General features: G+C 38.8%; 1 protein-coding gene across 23 annotated transcripts in view; it reads right to left on the bottom strand.

Annotated features, from left to right (window-relative positions):
* Positions 1-23,149, bottom strand: part of AFDN (afadin, adherens junction formation factor) — a 145,067-nt gene that overhangs the window by 64,329 nt on the left and 57,589 nt on the right. For 20 of the 23 annotated variants that reach the window (XM_063666839.1, XM_063666850.1, XM_063666842.1 and 17 more), the window contains exons 7-11: positions 16,947-17,058; positions 15,218-15,385; positions 9,321-9,415; positions 7,839-8,101; positions 3,910-3,979 (exon numbers count right to left, since the gene is read on the bottom strand). In XM_063666839.1, coding sequence (XP_063522909.1) covers positions 3,910-3,979; positions 7,839-8,101; positions 9,321-9,415; positions 15,218-15,385; positions 16,947-17,058 — 708 coding nt within the window. Of the gene's footprint in view, positions 1-3,909; positions 3,980-7,838; positions 8,102-9,320; positions 9,416-12,385; positions 12,431-15,217; positions 15,386-16,946; positions 17,059-23,149 lie in introns of all 23 variants that reach the window. The other 3 variants (XM_054490383.2, XM_054490385.2, XM_054490387.2) reach the window with 1 other exon arrangement.

The following is a 23,149-nucleotide window of genomic DNA, read 5'->3' as shown; positions in this document are numbered from 1 at the left end:
TTACAATATCACTTATTTTTATATTACAGACTTGTAATGGCTGTTTAACATTTTGTTGTCTATTCATTATACTTCATTAAACCAATGCTTTATTACATCATTTAAAATGTTCATCAGTACAGAGTAACAAGACAATTGTGCTTGTAAATATGTTTATATACACACACAATGAATCCTTCCATAAGAGTTTTTTTTTTTTTTTTGAGACGGAGTCTCGCTCTGTCACCCAGGCTGGAGTGCAGTGGCACGATCTCAGCTCACTGCAAGCTCCGCCTCCCAAGTTCACGCCATTCTCCTGCCTCAGCCTCCTGAGTAGGGGGCTACAGGCGCCCACCACCACGCCCGGCTAATTTTTTGCATTTTTAATAGAGACGGGTTTTCACCATGTTATTAGCCAGGATGGTCTTGATCTCCTGACTTCATGATCCGCCCGCCTCGGCCTCCCAAAGTGTTGGGATTACAGGCATGAGCCACCACGTCCGGCCCATAAGACAGATTTATAGAAACACAATTGCTGGTCAATGGATGGCAATACTATTTACACTATTAAAAAACTGTTATAAATGACTAGTAATAGGGCAATGGATAAAGAAATTAGAGTATGTTTATATGCTTACATACTACAGAATGGTTTTCATTTGTTTTTAAGTGACTTTTAAGTACTAAAAAATGCTCACAGAGTAACAGCTGAAGCAAGCAAGAAAGCAAGAAAGGTGTGTGTGGAGACAAATATAACCAATCGTGTTAAAATGCATACATGAACATATAGACACATACCAGAGTTCAGAAAAGGACCCCTCACAACATTACTTTCAAAGGTCAACTATAAATTGTGGATGAAGGATTTTCATTTTTACTTTTTTCCTCTATTTACCAAGTCTTCTTTGTGGACTACATATTTTTTTAAGAAACGAAAATTTTTATAAAGACAGTTCTCTTCGGCTCATTCAATTATTCATGAGATGGTTCCCAAGAGTCTTCTACACAGCAGGCATTTTTTAAGAAAAGTGCAATAGAAACACAGCAATGACGTATGAAACAGGAGCCCCACTTGCAGAGTTCACATTCTACAGTTGGTCAACAAACAGAGCAAGTATTGGATGGTAATAAAGACCACATAAATAACTTACATCAGGTGCTGTGACAGTGACAGGATGCTCAGGGACAACCTCTTCAGGAATGTGGCTTTAAGCTGAAGTCTGAGACAAGAAGGGGCCAGAGTGTGACAAGCAAGGACAAAAGCACAAACACTAGCACGAGAAAGGCCTTCCAACAGGAGGGAAGAGGCAGGCATGGACACAGAATGGAAGCCGTGTGTGGCCTCAGTGAGCAACAGAAACACACTCAGAGGGAAGCAGGCTCAGGGCATAGGCGGCTGAGCAAGTCAGGGTGAAGACTGATATATGGGTTGAGAAGCCACCAGGGGCCTCGAAAGCAGAACAGTAACTAGAATCTAATTTACATTTTTTAAATGTGAGGAGAATGATGAGCTGGTAGAATGGAAGAGGCTGCTCTTGGGGCCGTGTGGTCCTCCCGCTATGTGATGGCTGCAGCCTAAGCCAGAGAGGCAGAGGAACGAACTCCTGCACGCAGAGGCTGAGAGAAGGAAGGGACCAACGGGGAACGGGGAAGAGGTTTCTGTTGGAGCAACGCTGCAGAGGGTAGTATTGTCTTCTAAGGTGGGGAAGGATCAGGGAAAGTTTGTTAAGAAAGAAAATCTATCTTCTGTTAGCTAGGTTTAATTTGAAATATGTACAGGATATGCAAGTGGATATGTCAAGTAAACCTTTAGAGATCTGAATCGGGGCTGGGTGCCGTGGCTTACGCCTGTAATCCTAGCATTTTGGGAAGCCGAGGCAGGCAGACTACCTGAGCTCAGGAGTTCAAGACCAGCCTGGGCAACATGGAGAAACACCATCTCTACTAAAAAATACAAAAATTAGCCAGGCGTGGTGGCAGGTGCCTGTAATCTCCGCTATGCAGAAGGCAGAAGCAGGAGAATCACTTGAACCTGGGAGGCAGTGGTTGCAGTGAGCCGAGATCATGCCACTGCACTCCAACCTGGGAGACAGAGCAGACTCTGTCTCAGAAAGAAAAAAAAAGAGAGAGAGAGATATGCGTCTGGAGAGGTCACAACCAAAGGTACACATTAGTGGATAATTAACATTAGATGGTATTTAAACTCAGGCAACAGGGTAAGCTCATCTAGGAAAGATATAGGAAGAGAAAAGATTGGTGCCCTACATCTGAAACCTCCAAACTTTAGGAGTGAAGCATAAGAGGAAGAGGTACCAACAAATCAAACCGAGGAGAAACCACTACTAGGTGGTTTATAGGAGGGTGATATACCCTAGAAGCCAAAAGAAGAAAGTGCATCAAGTACATGGTTGTGGCCTGGCTAAAAACTCCTGCAACAAGTAAGACAGGACAAAATGCATGCCAGATTTGGGACCTGGGAGGTCATCAGTCCCCCTGACAGACAGTCCCTGTGGAGGGAGGGGCAAGAATGAACAGGAGCAGAAGAAAGAACATGGAATTTGGAAGTGGAGGGAACAAGCATAGATGATTTTTTTTTTTTTCCCCAAGAAGCTGTGTAGCAAACAGGAGTAGAAAAATGGCGTCAAAACTGGAGGGGTATAAAGAGTTTTCTAAAAGAGAAGACACTGTAACGTGTTTTGATGCTGATGAGAACACTCCAGGATCACAGGAGTTTGTGGCACCATGGCATTCAATAAATCACACCTTGCGTAGTGCCTTCCTCCTAAATCTGAACTGGGCCTGTATTTGCTTTAACCAATGAAAGGTGGAGGAAATGGGGTTGTGTCAGTTCTGGGTCTAACATTCAAGAAGGCCTGGAAGCTCCGTGGTTCTTGTGAGGTCCCACAACACTATGACTTCTGGCTGCCCCAATGGGGCAAAAGATCCCATGTAGAGGACGTGAGATAGCACACAGAGAGGGTCAGTGGGCCCTGCACTCCAGCCACTGGCCACCAACTGATCTCCTAGGTGAAGGTGGTCACACCAGTCACCACCAGCAAGACCAGCAAACAAACTGCCCTGGTAAGCTCAAACCAGACTGCACAATGGTAAACAAATAAAATGGCTGCTGTTTAGCCACTAAGTTTTGGAGTGGTTTGTTATCCAGCAATAGAGAATGAAAATGAGAAAGGAAATGAACTGATTATTCCAGAGATAAGGGATCATTATGGAAGCAAAGTGTCTGAGAAGGTTAACTGATGAATAGGATTTAGTACTAAATTGAGGGGTTAATAAAAGCAGGAGTGTATTAAGGGTACTCTGACTGAGCAAGGCTAACTACACAGGAGAAAGCCTAGCAAACATGAAGGCTCTGCTTCATCCTGGCCTTAGAGAAAAGAAAGGTCTGGTAACTTTCCTTTATGTATCACTAACAAACAACACAGCAGATTAGGACAACCCACGTTTGGGGCCACTGTGAAGTCTGCTTTTACAAAGACGTTTTATAAGTGCACCTATTACCAGTTTACAGGAGTCCCCCTTATCCGCAGTTTCACTTTCTACAGTTCAGCTACCTGCAGTAAGCTGCAGTCCGAAAACAGGTGAGTACAATACAAAAAGATATTTTGAGAGAAGAGATAGAGACCAAATTAACATACCTCTTATTTGAGTATATTGTTATATATTGTTCCATTTTATCTTCAGTTATTGTTGTTAATGTCTTAGTGTGCTTATTTTATAAATTAAACTTTATCACAGGTACATACATACAGGAAAACAACATAGTATCCACAGGGCTCTGTACTATTTATGGTTTCAGGCAGTGACTGGTGGTCTTGGAACACATCCCCCACAAATAAGGGGAGACTACTGTATTCATCCATGGTGTCCTATAGCAAGCACACTTCTATCAGGTAATCCATAATTACCTACCTTGCTTGTCGGTAATGCTGTCTCACTATGAATATCTCCTCCCAAATCAAAAGTTGTCTCCTGAACAATTCTGATGGGATAAAACAAGAAACACACTGACTTAATAACATTCCAATGACAGGCATAGTCTCTTCTTAATACACAAGGAAGAACTAAAATACCAAATGTGAAAGATTTTTAAGAAATTGCTCTATTTTCAGCACACGAACTTAAAGAATTAAAAAACCACCTTATGAACTTTCTTTACTGGTATATACTCAATATTCCCAGGATCTTTTTTTTTTGAGATGAAGTCTCACCCTGTTGCCCAGGCTGCAGCCTAGTAGCACGATTTCGGCTCACTGCAACCTCCGCCTCCTCAGTCCAAGTGATTCTCCTGCCTCAGCCTCCCAAATAACTGGTATTACAGACAAGGGCCACCATGCCCGGCTAATTATTGTATTTTTTGTAGAGATGGGGTTTCACCATGTTGGCCAGGCTGGTCTTGAACTCCTGACCCTCAGGTGATCCGCCCACCTCAGCCTCCCAAAGTGCTAGGGATTACAGGCATGAGCCACCGCGCCTGGCCCGATCGTGTGTTTTTTTTTTTTTTTTTTTTTAACTATTCAAGAAACGGAACATAAAAAACCAGGTTATTTCATTATGTAAGTCTATTCTGGCAGCAAATGGCATATAAATGAGGTGTACAAGGTTGAAGTGCCAGTGGCCCTATTTATGGACACAGGGAAAACGACACATGAGGAACAGGGGTGAGCTTCTCTCCTATTTGAAAGTCAATCTGATTATTTTTGTAAAGCACATGAGTATCACTACTTAGGCTACAAATTAAAAAGTGGGACATTTTTGATAATGTTAGCAAGCAAATCAAAAATTATCCTACTTTAAACTGATTTTTCAATTATCTCAAAATATCAAAACTTCTAAATATGTCACTTTGAAAAATTAACTCATATGCAAAATCTCATTATGAAGACTGAAGAGTCTAACAAGCTGGGACCGACTACATTCTTCAGCACAAATGAAGAGTGAATGCAACTGTCCCAGCTCATCGGAGAGTGCCCTCTCCACCTCCGCAAAAAAAGCCCTAAAAACACCTGGAAACCAACAAGGATGAATTAGTATTTAAATTTCCTGGATTTCTGCAAAACATAATTTAAAAAGAATGAAATATCCTGTTATAATACTTGAAAAATATTAATATATGGTCTAATTTCAAAGCAGCATGGTAATGTGAAACTTTTATTTAAACTCAACCAACAGAAAGAAACAAGGAAGTAATGTAAAAGTTGAAAACAACTTTTCAGATTAGAAGAGCAGGTACAAATTTCTCCTCTATCTCACCATTAAGAAAATAAAACCATCTTGTAATGCAAAATAATACCATGCTTTAAAATAGTAACTTTTGAAAGAGTAAAAGTTTTTACTAAAGGCTAAATAACTGTCAATTTTCTGCACACAACTTTCTGCCATATAGCACCAATTTTCTGAAATTAAATACTCATAATCTATCACCAAGATATTCACAGAAACATGGAAATGCCCTGCTGGCTCCCATCAGTTCGAGTGGGAGATTCAGTCCAGCTATTGGCTCTGACAACAGGAGTAACAATGACGGCAGGCCAGCTTCTCTGCCACCTACCAAAGCTGCACACAGCAGTGTCCACCCCTAACTTCCTCTTGTGGGTAGTATGTGAATAGAATCAAAGCCTTCTTGATTCCACTTACAATTATCATCCTAGAACAACAAATTTCCACCATGCAAAATTCTTTAACTTTTCCCAGCAAAGCTACCTCTTTCAAGCTTTAACATGGCTCGTTTTTACTGTAGGCTGGATATGTGGACAAGACCAACCGAAGTGACTTTATAACATGACTTTGAAATTATCAGACTATGACCTTTGACTGTAACAATCATATGTCACTCCTCTCAACATTCAGAGAATAGTAACTCACGCCCTGGGTACTTGATAATTGTAAACTAGATTAATAAATCAATTAATGAGTCAGTGTATCACCAGGAGGCCCTAAAATTCCCAAACTGACTATCAATATCAAATTTTGCTACTCGTTTATAACCATCAGTAGGATTTGAAGACACACCATGAAATCTGCATTGGAGGGTATGTGAGTTATCTAGCCAGAATCTGTCACAATCGTTTGACACTAGAGCAAAATCAATGTTCCTAAAAAAACAAGAGTCCTTTCTAATTTATGGATGGTATGTTCAGCCACCAAGCAGCTTTCACCAGATTTGCCAGAAAAATACCTAATAATAGTAACAAAATTTCACAGCACATTCTCCTCATTGAAACCTAAGCCATATTCTTCAATGATCTCTGTTTTTGGCCAGAAATATGGTAGGAAGAGACATCTGCAGGCTTCCAAAGCAGGATCCACGTGGCAAAAATACAGTAGGAGACTGTCTCACACCTGTAAAAACATTACAAGCAAAACTGAAGGGCAGACTAGGTGTGGGACACAGGCTGCTCCTAGAATTGTGTTTATACAGAGAACAGAGATGGACAGTAACACTAGGAGTAACACATGTCACAAAAAATATATTACAACTCAAGAATAAAGGGCATTTGTATCTAAGAGGCAATAACTATAGGTACTATTGAGAGACCACATGTAACACACAGTGGAAGAAACTGTTTCAGACAATACATAATCTCTTTGGACCAACCTCAATGAGCCTAAAAAATAAACAGGGAGTCAGGATATACCAGATCAAGATTTTTGATGCTGAAGGGAAGAAAAAGGGCTGAAGAAAAGTTGATGACTGAAATGAACATCTAAGCATGAAATCATGACTCGCTACTGAAGGAAAGAGCCCATGTAAAGCTAATGACAAGGGACAGGAAATAGGGACACGGCTGATCAATGAAAAGCATCACCTTCAGAAAGAAACAGTTAAAAGCTGTGAAGAATGGAAGGATGGGTTTAAACAGACACTAGTTTAAAGATGAAAGTGTTAGAAAGAAATGGATTTTCTTGGGAAGCAGGGAGGAAAAGCACATGCTGGTCCCCTTTGATGTCACAGGTATGGTCATTTGCTGACACTTGGGGCGCAAGGTGAGGTGAACAGCTGGGGATGGATCTTCAACAGCTGTGAGCTTTACAAATAAATAAACATATGTGATAACCCACCAAGTATTCATCTTGGAGAAAGACATTAATTCTAAATAGTCATATGTAGCCCAATGTGTAAGGTCTGGGTGGCTAATTAAAGGCATGCCATGGAACACAACAATGGGAAAGGCCAAGCAGGGAAGACCACGCGGGTTTATGTTTGTGCTTCAGGAAGAAAGCCTATGCTCTAGGGGAGTTTTCAGTTGTCTTAAGCAGCATGACTGAAAAATAGATAATGAAGTGGCTTATCAGAATGTTTTAAAAAGTAAAACCAAAGGAGGAGTTATATTCCCTACCTACAAAAAAATTTACTAGATCGTCATTAAGAAAGGCTTTCTGTTTTCCTTTACTAAGCCCACAATGCAAGTCTTCAGAAAAGCACTAGGTGGAGCTAAAATATTCTGAATTCCTTAAGAGATCTTAATGTGTTTCATTATCAGTCATAGAAAAGAATACTTCAAAAAATTTTATAATCTTAGTTACACTGAATAATTACAAAGAACGCCATGTTTTTTCACAAAAGAAAACGTACTGTTTTAGTATATTGACTAAAAAAACAAAGTTTAAATATAGACAATTTAAAACCAGTGAGAACTTCCAATTTTAAGACAAAGTCAAGACCTTTCTTCTTTCCTCTAAAACCAACCCAAATTAATAATAGGAACCAAAATCACAAACTTCACTTTGATATTTTTTAAAAAACTGAAACAAAAATAAAAAGCCAAGTTATCTATGAATAATCTGAATTACTTTAAGTATAATCAAAACATTTTAAATCTTAAGGTTAATCTATTTACCCAGGTTTATGTCTCGGGCCCTTAACCATCAGGCCTCCATCCACAGATCTTTTTGCAAGAGCATGATCCTGACTGGGGTCCACAAACTTAAATACATGGGACGCCCCAAACTGCACTTTCATGCCACTCTGCAGCATGGTGGTTTCCGAGATGCGCTGGCCTTCCACGTAGGTTTCTGCGTCCATACTTCTGGGCGTCACAGTGACCACTCCATCCATGTTGGTGAGGTCACAGTGATGGGGCTGAATTCCTGGGCCAAACAACTAGAAACAGAAGGAAACCAAAGAAACTCCCACCACGAACTTCACAGCATTTAAACACAGAATGTTAAAACCGTGAGTACCCCTTTTATGACAAACATAACCTAATAAGCTCTGGATTTTTGGTGCCTTTTAAAGTGGATTTCCCTCAATAGTATAAAAATAATTAAACTGTCAAAAAAAAGTCAAACCAATCAGACCTTTTATTTTTAGTATCCAGTGACTTAAGGCATACTGTAACTTTGCATTAAAAAGCATACAGTCAGCCAGGTGTGGTGGCTCACGCCTGTAATCCCAGCACTTTGGGAGGCTGAGATGGGTGAATCATGAGGTCAGGATATCGAGACTATCCTGGCCAACATGGTGAAACTCCGTCTCTACTAAAAATACAAAAATTAGCAGGCGTGGTGGTGCGTGCCTTATTATAACCCCAGCTACTCAGGAGGCTGAGGCAGGAGAATCGCTTGAACCAGGGAGTTGGAGGTTACAGCGAGCCGAGATCGTGCCGCAGCACTCCAGCCTGCTGACAGAGCAAGACTGTCTCAAAAAAAAAAAAGCATACAGTCATCTTAACCAATATTTGTTAGACGGTTAATGGACAAATCTAAGCAGACCATTAGCATCAGAGATTCCTATCTATTATTATTTTTAGTGTTGTGCTAAGAAAGAAGAAATGGTAGAACTGAAAATGACATTAACAATCTGAACCCATCATCTTACAAATTGAGAAGTACAGAGCAAGGGTGATTTGCCTGAATTCAACTTCAAAAAAGTGACAAATTCTGACTTCATTTATTCAAATAATGTGTTAAGTTCTGTTTTAAGTACTTGAGAACCATATTAAGCTAAATTTAATTAGAATTTACCGAATGCCTACTGCTATGTGTGTCAGACCCAGTGATAAGCACTTTTGCATAGGTTATATCCTGTAATCCTGAAATAGACCTATAAAATTATCATCACCATCTTTTAGAGAAAAGGAAGCAGTTTCAGAGCAATGTCATCACCAGCCCAAATTTCTAGTGGAGCTTGAACATAAACTCACATTCTGCTGTTTTCACACTAAAGCAGAGAAAAGTGACCCAGAGTAGATAAATTATTTATATTTAAATACAAAGTCTGTAATTATAATTCCTTCTTTCATTACCATGTGGCAGGCTCTGTACAATACGTTATGCCTCCTGGAATGTCAGAGTTGCAGCAGGAAGCTCAGACTACGTACCTGGATAGAGTTGTCATCCAACTTTTCTGTCCCAACTTCAGTAACACTTAACTGAAGGCGGTAAAGCTTTGGCTTATCTCTAGAGTCAGAACCATCTGTGAGAAAAGAAGGAAGACAGCTCTATTTGCAAAATCTAATATTACTGTCATGTTATTTCAAACAAACAAAAAGTTATCTCAGGCACTACAGTTCTCACTTCTCAGGATTTCTTTTCAAAGAATTCTTCAAACTTATGTAACACAATTTAACAAATTGGATACAGAAAATTCAAAATAAGAAATAAGCGTATCAGTTTCTGATTAATACGAAGTGCTAACACTAGCATTAATTCCACCACATTCTTATTACATTAAAAAAAGTCTTCTCTACCACACTGCCCTGGATTTTTGTTCATGATTCTGAGGAGCAACTGTAGTAGCAAAATGAAGCTCATCAAAGACACACAGGCCTTCCCTTTGGATCAGATCTTTCCTGCAGTATTCTTGCTGCCCTTATGGCACACAACACAATACAGGTTGAGGGCACAGCTAAATCACTGACGGAGGTTTTTAAATGTACAATTCTCATAGCTCTCCCCAGACCTCCTGGATCAAAATCCTTGGGGATGAGGCCTAAGCATGTGTCCTCTGAAAAATCTCCCCAAGTAATTCTGCTGTCCATTACTGATCAAGAATTACTGTTAAAAGTGGTTAGCTCCCTGGAGTAGAACTGGAGTAAAAGGAAGACTGAGTTTTTTGGCTTTTTTTTTTTTTTGTCATTTTATACCTTTATGAACTGTTGGAATGTTTAATTTGTATGAGCATGTGTTTCCATGACAGGGAAGGAGTGAGGAGGAGGAGGAAGCTGCTCTGCCAAAGCCCTCTAGTCCCAATACACCTAGACATGTTTTCTCATTCTTCAACTACTGTATCCCAGATGAGGACAATGTCACTTCATTACCTTAACTAAAAATGAGTTATTTGATTTCAGAGTTGACATATGAGAAAATGTGCCTTCCAGAACCCATGAATGATGATGTAACTGCAGAGCTTAGCGCCTGCACCACAGCCGCAGCAATCAGTCTAGTGTGGCAAGCACACCACCCACCAAAGCTTAGGAAAAGGCCAAACTAGTAAGAGTCTCCCTGATCTGCTTTATGAGTGCCTTAAAACTTTCAAACCCGCTGATTCTGTTACCTGTTAAAATCTCTAGTCACTGTGATTAGGAATGTAAGCTTTGAGAGTTTCACAGGTTCAACAATTTGAGTATGAGCATGCAGAGTTTGAGACTGCTAAAATCTCTCAGCAGTGGTACCGCTAAACTCTCACAGACAAAAGACACCATAAAAATGCAAGTCCTGTTAGAATTGATGTTAATTTTAGGGTATACAAAGTTACATTCTAATGACAAAATTTTCTATTTCTGAAATATTTCAGAAATCTGTGACATCAAGTAAAGGTAAGATGAGACTGAAGTACCTGAGAGACACTAATGCCTAATACCCATTAAAAAATTGATTCATCATCTGTGCTGCTTCACATCGTGTTGAAACATTTATTTTCAACTCTAACTGTTCTAAAGTCCTGATCTGAACAAGACATCAAAATCATCTGGCGGCTTTTCCTGGACATAGGTAGCTCCCTTCCAGACGTGCTGAGTCCAAATCCTCCAGTAATGTTTACTATTTTGTGTGTTTTAACTATCAAAGGCAGTTCTAATGAACTCCCCCCAGTTAAGAAATGTGTCCCCCTTATCTACTCCCAGAGCACCCCATCTGTTACATTAATTGTACCACTAATCGTATCGTATGATGATTTCCAACTACTTATCTCCCTCATCTCTGAGCTCCCTGGTGGCTAGGTTTAAAAAATATATATTTTTACCCTGGCGCTGATCACTCCACATATGGTCCATAGTTAGCAATCAATAAAGACTTGATGTGTCAGCAGTGAATACTTATATAAAAATAAAGAAAACTGAATGCAATATAGTCACAGAGAAATGACACAAATAAATTATAAAGAAAGCAAAAGCAGTAAATAAGTAATCGTGTGAAACAAGAACATTTCAACGCAAAGTTAAAAACAGAACACGAAAAACGTGTTTAGAGATGAAAGAAAAATTCACATTCATATTCTTCCAAATTCTGAATGCTTCTGAAAGGTCTCTTGTGAGACAATAAAGAGCTATCACACACCTTTCTACATCAACAGATTTCAAAATAGAGAAAGGGAGATAGAGGCTGCTTTCTCAGTCTCTCCCTTCTCCTCCCCTCACCATGGTAACAGAAATCTGTCAACAGATAGAGAGATAAACATCCTTCCCAGGCTCTCTTGTTACTTCACAGTAATAATAGGAAACCATAGTTCAAGCTGTTATAGATTCTGAAGAACCTAAATGGTGGCCACAGGATTTAGTGGATAAAGGGATGTTTGGTTTGAGCTGGGGAGGAAAGGGACAGTGCAGTAGTCCATTCCCTCCCCTCATTAGAAGGACAGTTATCTCACAGGGAGTAACATATAAAACTGTTGCCAAAAACAAAAATCCCAATTTTCTCCCCTTCCTCAACAAGTATTCTACAAATAGTCAATTTCTGCCCAAAGTGCCTGAGTCTCTTTCTTTCCCGTAGATAATGACAATAAATCTGGAGCATCTTGAAGAGCAGAGATAAATCTAAGTAACCCCACAACAGACAGTAACAGCACTGCTACCAGAAAGTTCTCCTATTCTACAGATGAAGGGAGGCAGACTGGCTGAGCATCGCCCAAGGAGTGCTTTGAAACGGCACTCTGTCTTTACTCCCCAGCATCCCTCCACAGCCATTGCTGCTTTTGCCTTCAGTTCCTTCCCAGGGTGAACCTGGGAAAATAAAGACACAAAACAAGCTTCCAGTAAATGAAATGAGTTCTAGATATGGAACACTTACTAGGTACAAATAAAATGACAATACATTAAATTTCTTATAATAGGTTATTTATATCAACTAAAAAACTTGATACATAAGATATTTGGTCATTCAACACTATTCTGCCCATGAGGTTCTATTAGTGCTTTAGTTATAAAAGTAGTAGTAAGCATAGCATTACCTTCATAAGTGTGATAGTTGTAGTAGGCAAAGTGATTCCTTCTCCCTGGGGTTAAGACACATGCCAGGACCCAGGTGAAGGCAGCATCAGCAGGACAGAGACCATGCAGAACACGCGGAATAGGGAAGGAGGAGAAGAGACGCAGAGGGTGAACTTCAGTGAGACACGTTTCAAAGGAAGAAAAGGTACACTTCACCCATCAGCTTTTGTGAGGACAAGACTATACTAGTGCCCCAGTCAGTGTTTTAGAAACCAATGCAGACTGTTAAGGGAAACCACAGGACAACAGGTGAGTCACCAAGCAGCAGGACAGCAACAGTGAGTTAATCATATAGAGGGCTACCACCCCACTGGGCTGGTTTCTTCTGTTAAAGAATACATTCAAATCCAAAGCAAAGAACGAAATAATGTATTTCTCCCCATTTCTCCAAAAGACAATGCTGAGCTCATGACCACATCTCATAAAACTCCTAACCACACCCAGCAGAACCTCAGCATTGAGGATATAATGCTTGGCTGACAATGTGCCCAGGGGAAATACAGTACTTATCCATTCATAACAAATCATTACGTATGAATATTATTTTCTCATAAATGGAAAATAGATCAATTTCATTCAGCATGCTGACTGTGAGCAATGAATAATAATGAAAACCTAAAACGACATCATGACTTAGTGAAAGAACATGGCTTTGGTGCAGGGAAGACCCTGGCCTTGCATTCAGGCCTGCCACCAACCCTTAGGTCACCCTTAAAATAGTGGTACCAGACCTGAACTTCAGACATTTGCGGAACAAGTTAAGCTATCCCACAGGCACAGGGCTCAGAAGTCGGGATTAGAGGCAGAGTCACTTGTCACATGGCACTGTGATTCCCTCCCACTGTGTGAATTACCTGAAGGCAGGAAGGAACTTAATCCTTTTGTATCCATTGTTTTGCCTAAAGTAGAAAGGTCAATGAATGCTGACTGAAGACAGCAGAGTGCCATGAGGAATGCAGTGTATTAATAACCACGTAACAAATGCTGTTGCCAATATTTGGTGAAAAGTAGTACAGAACTGTGATCTACCCCACATCTACAAAAAAAGATTCTATATATTTGATTACCTGAGAGACTATAAGTATGAAAGAAGCAGTCGAAATAACAATTCTCACTAGAAGAGAAATTCTCAAGGTGAAGGGGTTTAACCTGTTTTGGTGCTCTACCTCCAAGGCCCAGAACACGGTATGACACACAAGTATTCAATCAATATTTATCAAATGCATGTGTGAATGAATGAATTCTCACCCTGTCTCTGCTACCTACCAAAATAAACTGTCCATTACTCATCTGAAAATTATTCTGTCGGCTGCTATTTATCAGTTTCTCTAAGGACTTCACACTCTTAAATCCTCAAAAATTTGGATTTGGAGAAAACAATCTTTAGTTTCTAGAATTTAAAATAAAATTTTAAAGGGCAGACCCAATACCCAAAAAAGAGCCTAAAAAATTTTAAGTTCAAAAACTAATGGCTGCTTCACAGTTGCCATTCATTACCTCAGATAACCAAACATCAATGCTCTCACACACATTATAGACACACAACAATACTGGGATGTGTTTCCAAACTACAGTGAGATAATAAAACTTCAAATAAACTTTCCACTCAGAGAACTGAGGTTAGCAACACCAATATATTCCTCACAAATAGCTAATCAACTAATTTTTTTGAAGTCCTGAAGCGTAATTAGGTATAAAAGTTACTACCTAAAGCCACACTGCCACTGTGGCATCAAAATGATACCATCACTTCCTGTATTTATATAACCTACTGTACCATGTGACTGCTGGACAACAAATATCGTATGTAATCATTAGTTAATTACAATAACCTAGCTGTAAGAAACTAAACAAACCTTGTAAATAAAAATAAACTCTCAAAAATCAAAGAAGAAAAAATGTAATTCACGTTCATGGAGGCATATATCACACACGTAACTGGTTCAATTTTCTGCTAATTTGTTCTGTGATTACTACTCGGGCTTTCTTTCAATGCAGCTTGGGATGGGGGTGCAACACTCTGATCTTCACAGTATTGTATAATGCAGGTCACATAATAGCATTTAATAATGAAATAAGAAATGAAGTAATGTTAACTGAATGATAAATGTCATGTACAGTCATGCACAGCATACATATGTGCAAATATACACTCTACCTAGGAATGTGTGTGTAAAACATTTCTTTAAGAATGCCCACGTATTTCTCTACTCAATGGCTAACCTGAAACAACAGCTTTAGCGTATTAGAATTCTACAAACAAAACACTTAGAGGACTCGTGAAAATAAATGTAGTCTGTTACTTTAAAATCAAATAGCCTTCCTCTTACTATAATGGGTTTCTTAGATATAAAATTTAAAGATATTCTTTTTAGACATTGTCCATGCATCAGAAACAACAGCCACACACACACACACCTTTATCAAATCTGCCCTAGGTAAATATCAATTTGTCATTTTTGGTAGATTAACTATTTTACTAAAGTTATCTTGGAAAAAAAAAATTTAAGGGATTAAAATAATTTAAAATTGTCTATACACTAAATTTTGTTTCTTAATACTCATTTTTGTCCATGTGAACCATTTTTATGTAAACATATACGCATTTTATAACCTTAAGTTTTAATAATTTAAGAGAAATAAATGTTATGAGAGTTACTTTTAAAAAAATAAATGGCTAAAAATGTTAAGTCAGCCAACAGAAGACTACTTGAAGATGCATTAGAAAGTACAAAGATTTGAAGCTAAAAATGCACATTAATAATGTGTGCTGGTGTGATCAGTTTTCTCACCTGGGCTTAACTCTACTAAATAGGGCAGCTTCTCCGGAGGAAGGGTGGAGCCATAGCCAGACCCGTCAGCTCTCTCCTTTCCCTTGGGTGTCTTGCCTTCCAAGTGTTTCTTGGTTTTCTTTGGGATGTGGTCTGGTGGCCTCCTCTTCAACTGAAAGACTAAAATCCCTAGAACAGCAGCATGGGAAATCATCAGGCAGACTCAGGTTGCTCAGGATGGCCAGCTGACTGGCAGTCAACTGTGCAAAACTTTCTCAAAAAGATGCATGTAATTTAGGAACATCTGCCAAGGAATCACTGCGTAAAGCTTACCCAATTCATACTTTTACTCAACAGAGGAAATATTAGCCTCTTGGTGTGTTTGAAAAGCTCTAGCAAGCAATTTCCAAAGACTACTCTAAATTAACAGCTACCGAAACACATCATAAGCTTGAAAAAAACACACCAGGTTAAGAATAAATGCTTACATTAGTAAACAACTCTATGATCAGTAAATACATTCATACATATAAAAACCACATTCACACACAAATACACATATAAAAATGTACTTTTAGGGTGGTAAGTACACCAAAATCTCAGAAATCACCACGAAAAAATTTATTCATGTAACCAAATACCACCTGTTCCCGCAAAAGCCTATTGAAATAAAACAATTCTATTACTAACAAAATAAATATGTACATTTTTAGTTGACCTGATTTTTATTAAATTCAACTTAAAGAATCTAGGCAATTTGCCTTTAATAAAATTTTAACTTTATACTGTTTTTAAAAAGTACTAAACAAGTGTTTTAAGGAGGATAGAAATTTGCTTGCTGAGAAAGATTTTTTCGGTGTTTTAAAACTACCAATCTACATTCCATATTGACACGAGTAAATGGCAATACATTTTTATGTCGTTATTAATGCAAGGCCCTCTATGGAGTTAACAGTTAACTTATGATGTGAATTTGAAAGAAAACCGTATTTTCTTAAAAACACAGCTTCAAACTTAGACTGCTTTGAAATAATAAGGGAAAATTGTTTCAGTAGTGCAAAGTGTGAATTCATTATTTGAAATGACTAAATCACTGGACAATCTATAGGGTTACAGCAGTCATTTTCTCTATCATAACAAATTTGTCTAAACATCACACAGTTAATCTAGTCAGCATGAAATGTGTTTTCTACTACTGGTAGATACCAATGATCTTTCGCTTCTTGCTGTAGTGCTAATATTCTGGTTTCTTAATGAGATGTGTGATTTACCTGCAGTATCACCATTTGTGAGTATCTCATGTGTTAGACACCATTATCTGAGTGTCTAACACATGAGACTCAGATAAGTTGAGTGTGGTCTTAGCGACAATGGCAACACTCAGGAATCATCAAGCAAGTTAATGAAGGAGGCAGAAAGCTCTACAGCAAAAAGCCATCCACGTGGAGAAACCCCATCTCTACTAAAAATACAAAATTAGCCGGGCATGGGGGCGGGCGCCTGTAATCCCAACTACTCGGGAGGCTGAGGCAGGAGAATCGCTTGAACCCGGGAGGTGGAGCTTGCAGTGAGCGGAGACTGCGCCACTGCACTCCAGCCTGGGCAACAAGAGTGAGACTGTCTCAACAACAACAGCAACAAGGCCATCCAAAAACATTTACGTACACATCTCCTACATCATGTGATAAGGTGAACACCTGGTATATCACGTAGGAATCTGGTGTAAGTAATCCTTTAATAAGGTTACTACCTTTGTCACTCGGCCATTCCCTGAAGATTTGTAAAGGACACTCATCATCATCAAGAATAATTTCTTTAGCACCCTTTTCATCAGAATGCTGGGCTCCAGGAGGAAGCATAACCTAAAAAAAACAAAAATCATTAACTATGAATGTGCCAAAGTAACTAAGTTAACAAGTACTTAAAAGAACACATTTATTGCTTTTGAATGAATAAAATGTCACTGTAGAATTAAGCAGTAGAAACAATTCTCACTCATCATCAAAATAATCATCAATAAAAGTGAAAGGTAACAGTCTATAATACAAAGCTAAGCCAGCTGATTTGGCTGCTTTTAATCACCTGGTCCCTAAAAAGAGCTAGGCTGAATATTTTTTTTTACAACCTTTTATATGGAAAGGCAGTATGTAACGGTTAACTTCTGCGGAATTTCTTCACTATTGCAAATTTCAATCTCTCTAGTCCTTAACCCAGCTTTTCACATTCAAACAATTGGTTTTATTTTTATAAAGTGGGTTCATACAATATGAGATATCTTAGGATAACCACCACACAACAAGCCAGAATAGTTTTCGTTTTCTTGTAAATAATCTCTCTTTATGATTAAATTTTAATCAGACCATTTAAATATATTACAGGGCAAGTCATTCATTCAACAAATGCTTTTAACCACCTGTTTCAATATACTGTATTCACTGAACTCTTAAAAATTCATAATGCTGTATTACTTTTTCATTATGTTTTCACTAGAGCCAAACTATTTTTTTAATCATCTAAGAAAGCCCCCAAAACACTAATACGGAGGAGAGTGGGAGATGACGGCTGTCCAATATTCTTCTAGACTTTGGGCTGGTGCTCCGTCTTCACTCTAACACACTGCTAACATGAACCAAAACAGGATTAGAGAGAATAAGAAAAGAAGGCCAAGTCACTGGCATGTGAACATTACTTCCAACCTGTAATTAATGTAATGATGTTATCTTAGCAGACCTCACCACCCAAATGTATCCTCATGCTCACATACCAAATGGGTTAGACTCTTCTACAGAACCCTGTAATTTCTCTCTACACTGCTTCAATTACCTTAAAAAGACAAATAGACTATAACACACCTTATCATAAATTAACCAATCTTTCTTCATAGTGTTTCATATTAAATTCAGTATCTTGGCTTAGAACACATACTACTTCAGGATCTGACCTTCACTCATCTCTTTAGTCTCAATCTTTATCAAACATTTACAGCCAAGTCACATGGAATCAGAATCCTCACACTGGCAACATATATTATGCTTCCATGATTCCTCCTGCCCCAACTTTCACGTCTAATAACATCCATTCATCCTTCAGCTTAAGCACAACTTCTCTAGAAAGCATTCAATGATTTTCATTCTAATAGAAAAGCGCCCTGTTTTTCTATTTCTTAGTCTTTCTGTCTCCCTTTATTATAAGCTCTAAGGGCAGCTTCTTCTTATCCTAGGATAATATCTAACAAGGAGAAAATTTATTGAATAATTAAATAGATAAAATAATGAATAACGAATACGAAAACAGCTACAATTTATAAAATGGCAACCTGGGCCAGGCACAGCGGCTCATGCCTGTAATCCTAGCACTTTGGGAGGCCAAGGCAGGTGGACTGCCTGAGCTCAGGAGTTCCAGACCAGCCTGGGCAACATAGTGAAACCTCGTCTCTACTAAAAAATACAAAAAATTAGCCGGACATGGCAGCGTGTGCCTGTAGTCCCAGCTATTCGGGAGGCTGAGGCAGGAGAATGGCTTGAACCCAAGAGGCGGAAGTTGCAGTGAGCCGAGATTGTGCCATTGCACTCCAACCTGGGTGACAGAGCGAGACTTCATCTCCAAAAAGAAAAAAAGAAAAAAAAAAAAAAAGACAAGCTGAGAAGATAAAGAATTTCAAGGCAAAACAATAATTACCTCCTGATTTGTATTGCCTAACCTTGCAAAAGAAAACTGGTCAGGAAATAACAGAACAGAAAACCAAAACTAGAAGAAACACTCAATGGAAATTATCAAATGACTTCATAAGGGACCGTCAATAAAATCCCAAGACAGGCTTTTATAACTTTAAAACCCCAATTAAGGTGCTCTTTCACTTTCTCATTTTCATCAGTAAAAATCAGCCAAAAATTACTGAAAAGAAAAAGATGTTAAAAAGTTTATCAGATGCAATTTTATAGAACAGTTTATTATTAAATAGACTTATATACACTTATCAACATCAACATTCCCTTGGCAAATACTGGAGCAACACCAGGTATCAGATGCAACACTAGGCATTCTTTTTTTTTTTTTTTTTTTTGATACAGAGTCTCGCTCTGTCATCCAGGCTGGAGTGCAGTGGTGCGATCTCAGCTCACTGCAACCTCCACCTCCCGGGTTCAAGTGATTCTCCTGTCTCAGCCTCCCGAGTAGCTGGGATTAGAGATGCCCACCACCATGCCCAGTTAACTTTTGTATTTTTAGTAGAGACAGGGTTTCAAGTTCCTGCCCTCAGTGTTCACACCACAACAGCTGAGAGACACAGCTCAGAAAGCATTAGGCCTCTGTTCAGTAGTACAGACCCTATGTACACTGCTGTTTTACTAATAGTATTCTGACTTAGAAAACTTTGTACAGTGTTACTAGTGTTACTAATCAATTGTAAGTATACGGAACACTTAAAAAACCCATCATATCCATGGACTTAATTATTCTATAGGTAAATTATGTCTCATATATACAATCATGCTTGCTACACAGTTCTTGTGAACAGTAAGTGATTATCTTATAAGGCCCAGGATTATAACAGAGCTCTCTTGTACTTCAAGTAACTGTCAGGGCAACACACCACAACGTCCTCTAGCTCAGGTAATTTTCCTTCAGAGAGAATGCACAATTACCTTGACTAAACAACCTTACACCCTTACCCCATCAATGCCCCACAGAGTATGGCAGAACTAGTTCATGACACTGTTTCTTTATCTATGAATTCTCATTTAGAAGTATAAATTTTAAAATTTCACTTCTGAGACGACTTTTTTTCCTTCAATTTTATCAATACGATTTCTTACTACTTCCTACTAAAGGCCAAAGAAATAAAAAGGTGCACACCAAATTACCAAATACCCATGCTCATCTATCTTCTCCCATCCCAATGAAATGAGCTTTGCTGTATTTCTTTCTGATTCTGAGTAACACACATTCACTGTAAAAAAAAATTCAAATACAGAAAAAGCACAAGAAAAAAAAAATACTGTGAGATTACTATATTTTTGTGACCATACTTTCAATAATTATCTTTATGCATTTATTTTATAATGAGATTCAGATCTTAATCATGTAACACATTTTAAAAGTCTTTTCCTCCCTCTTTCCCTCACTTAGTTTGTAAGCTAGTATCTTTTCTAGGCATTTAACTTTTTCTTTGCTCATGTAAACATATACACAGCATTGTGTTATCTGGTTTTGTTTATGATGAATGACTGCTTTTACAAAGACAGGGTATTTGTAAATGCACAGGCATACCTTGTTGCTTTATTGTGTCTCACGGATATTGCTCTTTTAAGAAAAAACAAATATAAGTTGAAGGTTTGCGGCAAGCCTGCGTTGAGCACGCCTACTGATGCCATTTTTCCAACAGCATATGCTCACTTTGTGTCTGTGTGTACATTGTGTTAATTCTCACAATACTTCAAACTTTTTCATTATTATTATTAAATCTGTCATGGTGATCTGTGATCTTTGATGTTACTAATGTTTTAGGGTGCCATGAACTGCACCCATATAAGATGGCAAGCTTAACTGATAAATGTGTGTGTTCTGAATGTTCCACTCCCCATCTCTCTGCCTCTCCTTGGCCCTCCCTATTCTACGAGACATAATATTGAAATTAGGCCAATTAATACCCTAAAATGACCTCTAAGTGAAAGGAAGAGCTGCACATCTCTCACTTTAAATCAAAAGCTAAAAATTGATTAAACATAGTGAGAAAGGCATGTCGAAAGCCCAGACAGGCAGAAAGCTAGGCTTCTTGGTGCCAGTCAAGTTACGAATGCAATGGAAAACTTCTTAAAGGAAATTAGAAGTGCTACTCCAATGAACACATGAATGGTGAGAAAGAGAAACAGCCTTATTGCTCATATGGAGGAAAGTCTGAATGGTCTGGTAAATGACCAAATCAGCCACAATATTACAGCCAATTCTACTCTACAGCAAGGCCCTAACTCTCTTCAATTCTATGAAGGCTGAGAGAGGTGAGAAGGATGCAGAAGAAAAGTCTGAAGCTAGCAGAGGTTGATTTGTGAGGTTTAAGAAATGAAGCCATCTCCATAAAAGTGCAAGGTGAAGCAGCTGATGGAGAAGCTGCAGCAAGTTCTCCAGAAGATCTAGCTAAGATCACTGATGGTCACTACACTAAATAACAGATTTTCAATGAAGATGAAACAGCCTTCTATTGGAAAAAGCAGCCGTCTAGGACTCTCTAGCTAGAGAGGAGAAGGCAATGCCTGGCTTCGAAGCTTCAAAGAACAGGCTGATTCTTTTGTTAGGGGTGAATGCAGCTGGTGACTTTAAGTTGAGGCCAATGCTCACTTACCTTTATGAAAATTCTGGAGCTTTTAAGAATTATACAAATCAACTCTGCCTGTGCTCTATAAATGAACAACAAATCCTAGATGTCAACACATCTATTTACAGCATGGCTTACTATTTTGAGCCCACTGTTGGGACCTACTGCTCAGAGGAAAGAAGAAAAAAAAATAAGAAGAACCCTTTGAAAATATTACTGCTCACTGACAAGGCACCTAGTCACCCAGGCTCTGGTGGAGAGGTACAAGATTAACATTGTTTTCATGCTTACTAAAGCAACACCCACTCTGCAGCCCATGGAACAAGCAGTGATTTTGACTTTCAAGTCTTATTATTTAAGAAATACATTTCATGAGGCTATAGCTGCCATAGATAGTGATTCTCTGATAAATCTGGGGTGAAAACCTGGGAAGTATTCACCATTCTAGATGCCATTAGAACATTCATGATTCCCGGGATAAGGAAAAATATCAATAGTGAAAGGAGTTTGGAAGAAATTGATTCAAACCCTATGGATGATTTGGAGCTGTTCAAGACTTCAGTGAAGGAAGTACATGAAGATGAGGTGAAAACAGGAAGAGAACTAAGATTAATAATGGGGTCTGAAGATGTGACTGAAATGCTGCAATCTCATGATAAAACTTGAACAAACAAGGTGTTGCCTCTTATGAATAAGCAAAGAAAGTAATTTCTTATGGAATCAACTCCTGGTGAAGATGCTGTGAACACTGTTGAAATGAAAACAAAGGATTTCAAATATTATATAAACTTAGTTGATAAAGCAGTGGCAGGGGTTGGGAGGCCTGACTTCAATTCTGAAAGACATTTTACTGTACATAAAATGTTATCTAACAGTATCGTATGCTACAGAGAAATGTTTTGTGAAAGGAAGAGTTAATCAATGCAGCAAACTTCATTTGTTGTATTTTAGGGAGTTGCCACAGCCAACCTAACCTTCAGCAACCACCACCCTGGTCAGTCAGTGGCCATCAACATCCACGCAAGCCCCTGCACCAGCAAAAGATTATAACTTGCTGAAGGCTCAGATGACTGTTAGCATTTTTTAAGCAATAAAGTATTTTTAAATTAAAGTAGGTCCATTTTTTCTTAAACACAATGCTACTGCACACTTAAATAGACTACAGTATACTAAAAAGCATAACTTTTATATGTATTGGGAAACCAAAAAACTCATGTGACTCACTACACTGTGATGCCAGATTTACTGTGGCGGTCTCACATCAGACCTGCAGCATCTCTGAGGTGTGCCTGTATATATCTCCAGGTCAACTGGTAGAGATTTACTGTGGCGGTCTCACATCAGACCTGCAGCATCTCTGAGGTGTGCCTGTATATATCTCCAGGTCAACTGGTAGAGATTTACTGTGGCGGTCTCACATCAGACCTGCAGCATCTCTGAGGTGTGCCTGTATATATCTCCAGGTCAACTGGTAGAGATTTACTGTGGCGGTCTCACATCAGACCTGCAGCATCTCTGAGGTGTGCCTGTATATATCTCCAGGTCAACTGGTAGAGATTTACTGTGGCGGCCTCGCATCAGACCTGCAGCATCTCTGAGGTGTGCCTGTATATATCTCCAGGTCAACTGGTAGAGATTTACTG

Source organism: Pongo pygmaeus, chromosome 5 (genome assembly GCF_028885625.2).
Source record: "Pongo pygmaeus isolate AG05252 chromosome 5, NHGRI_mPonPyg2-v2.0_pri, whole genome shotgun sequence".
NCBI classification, from domain to species: domain Eukaryota; kingdom Metazoa; phylum Chordata; class Mammalia; order Primates; family Hominidae; genus Pongo; species Pongo pygmaeus.
The sequence above is the reverse complement of the archived record's forward strand: the minus strand, read 5'-3'. Positions and strand labels throughout refer to the sequence as shown.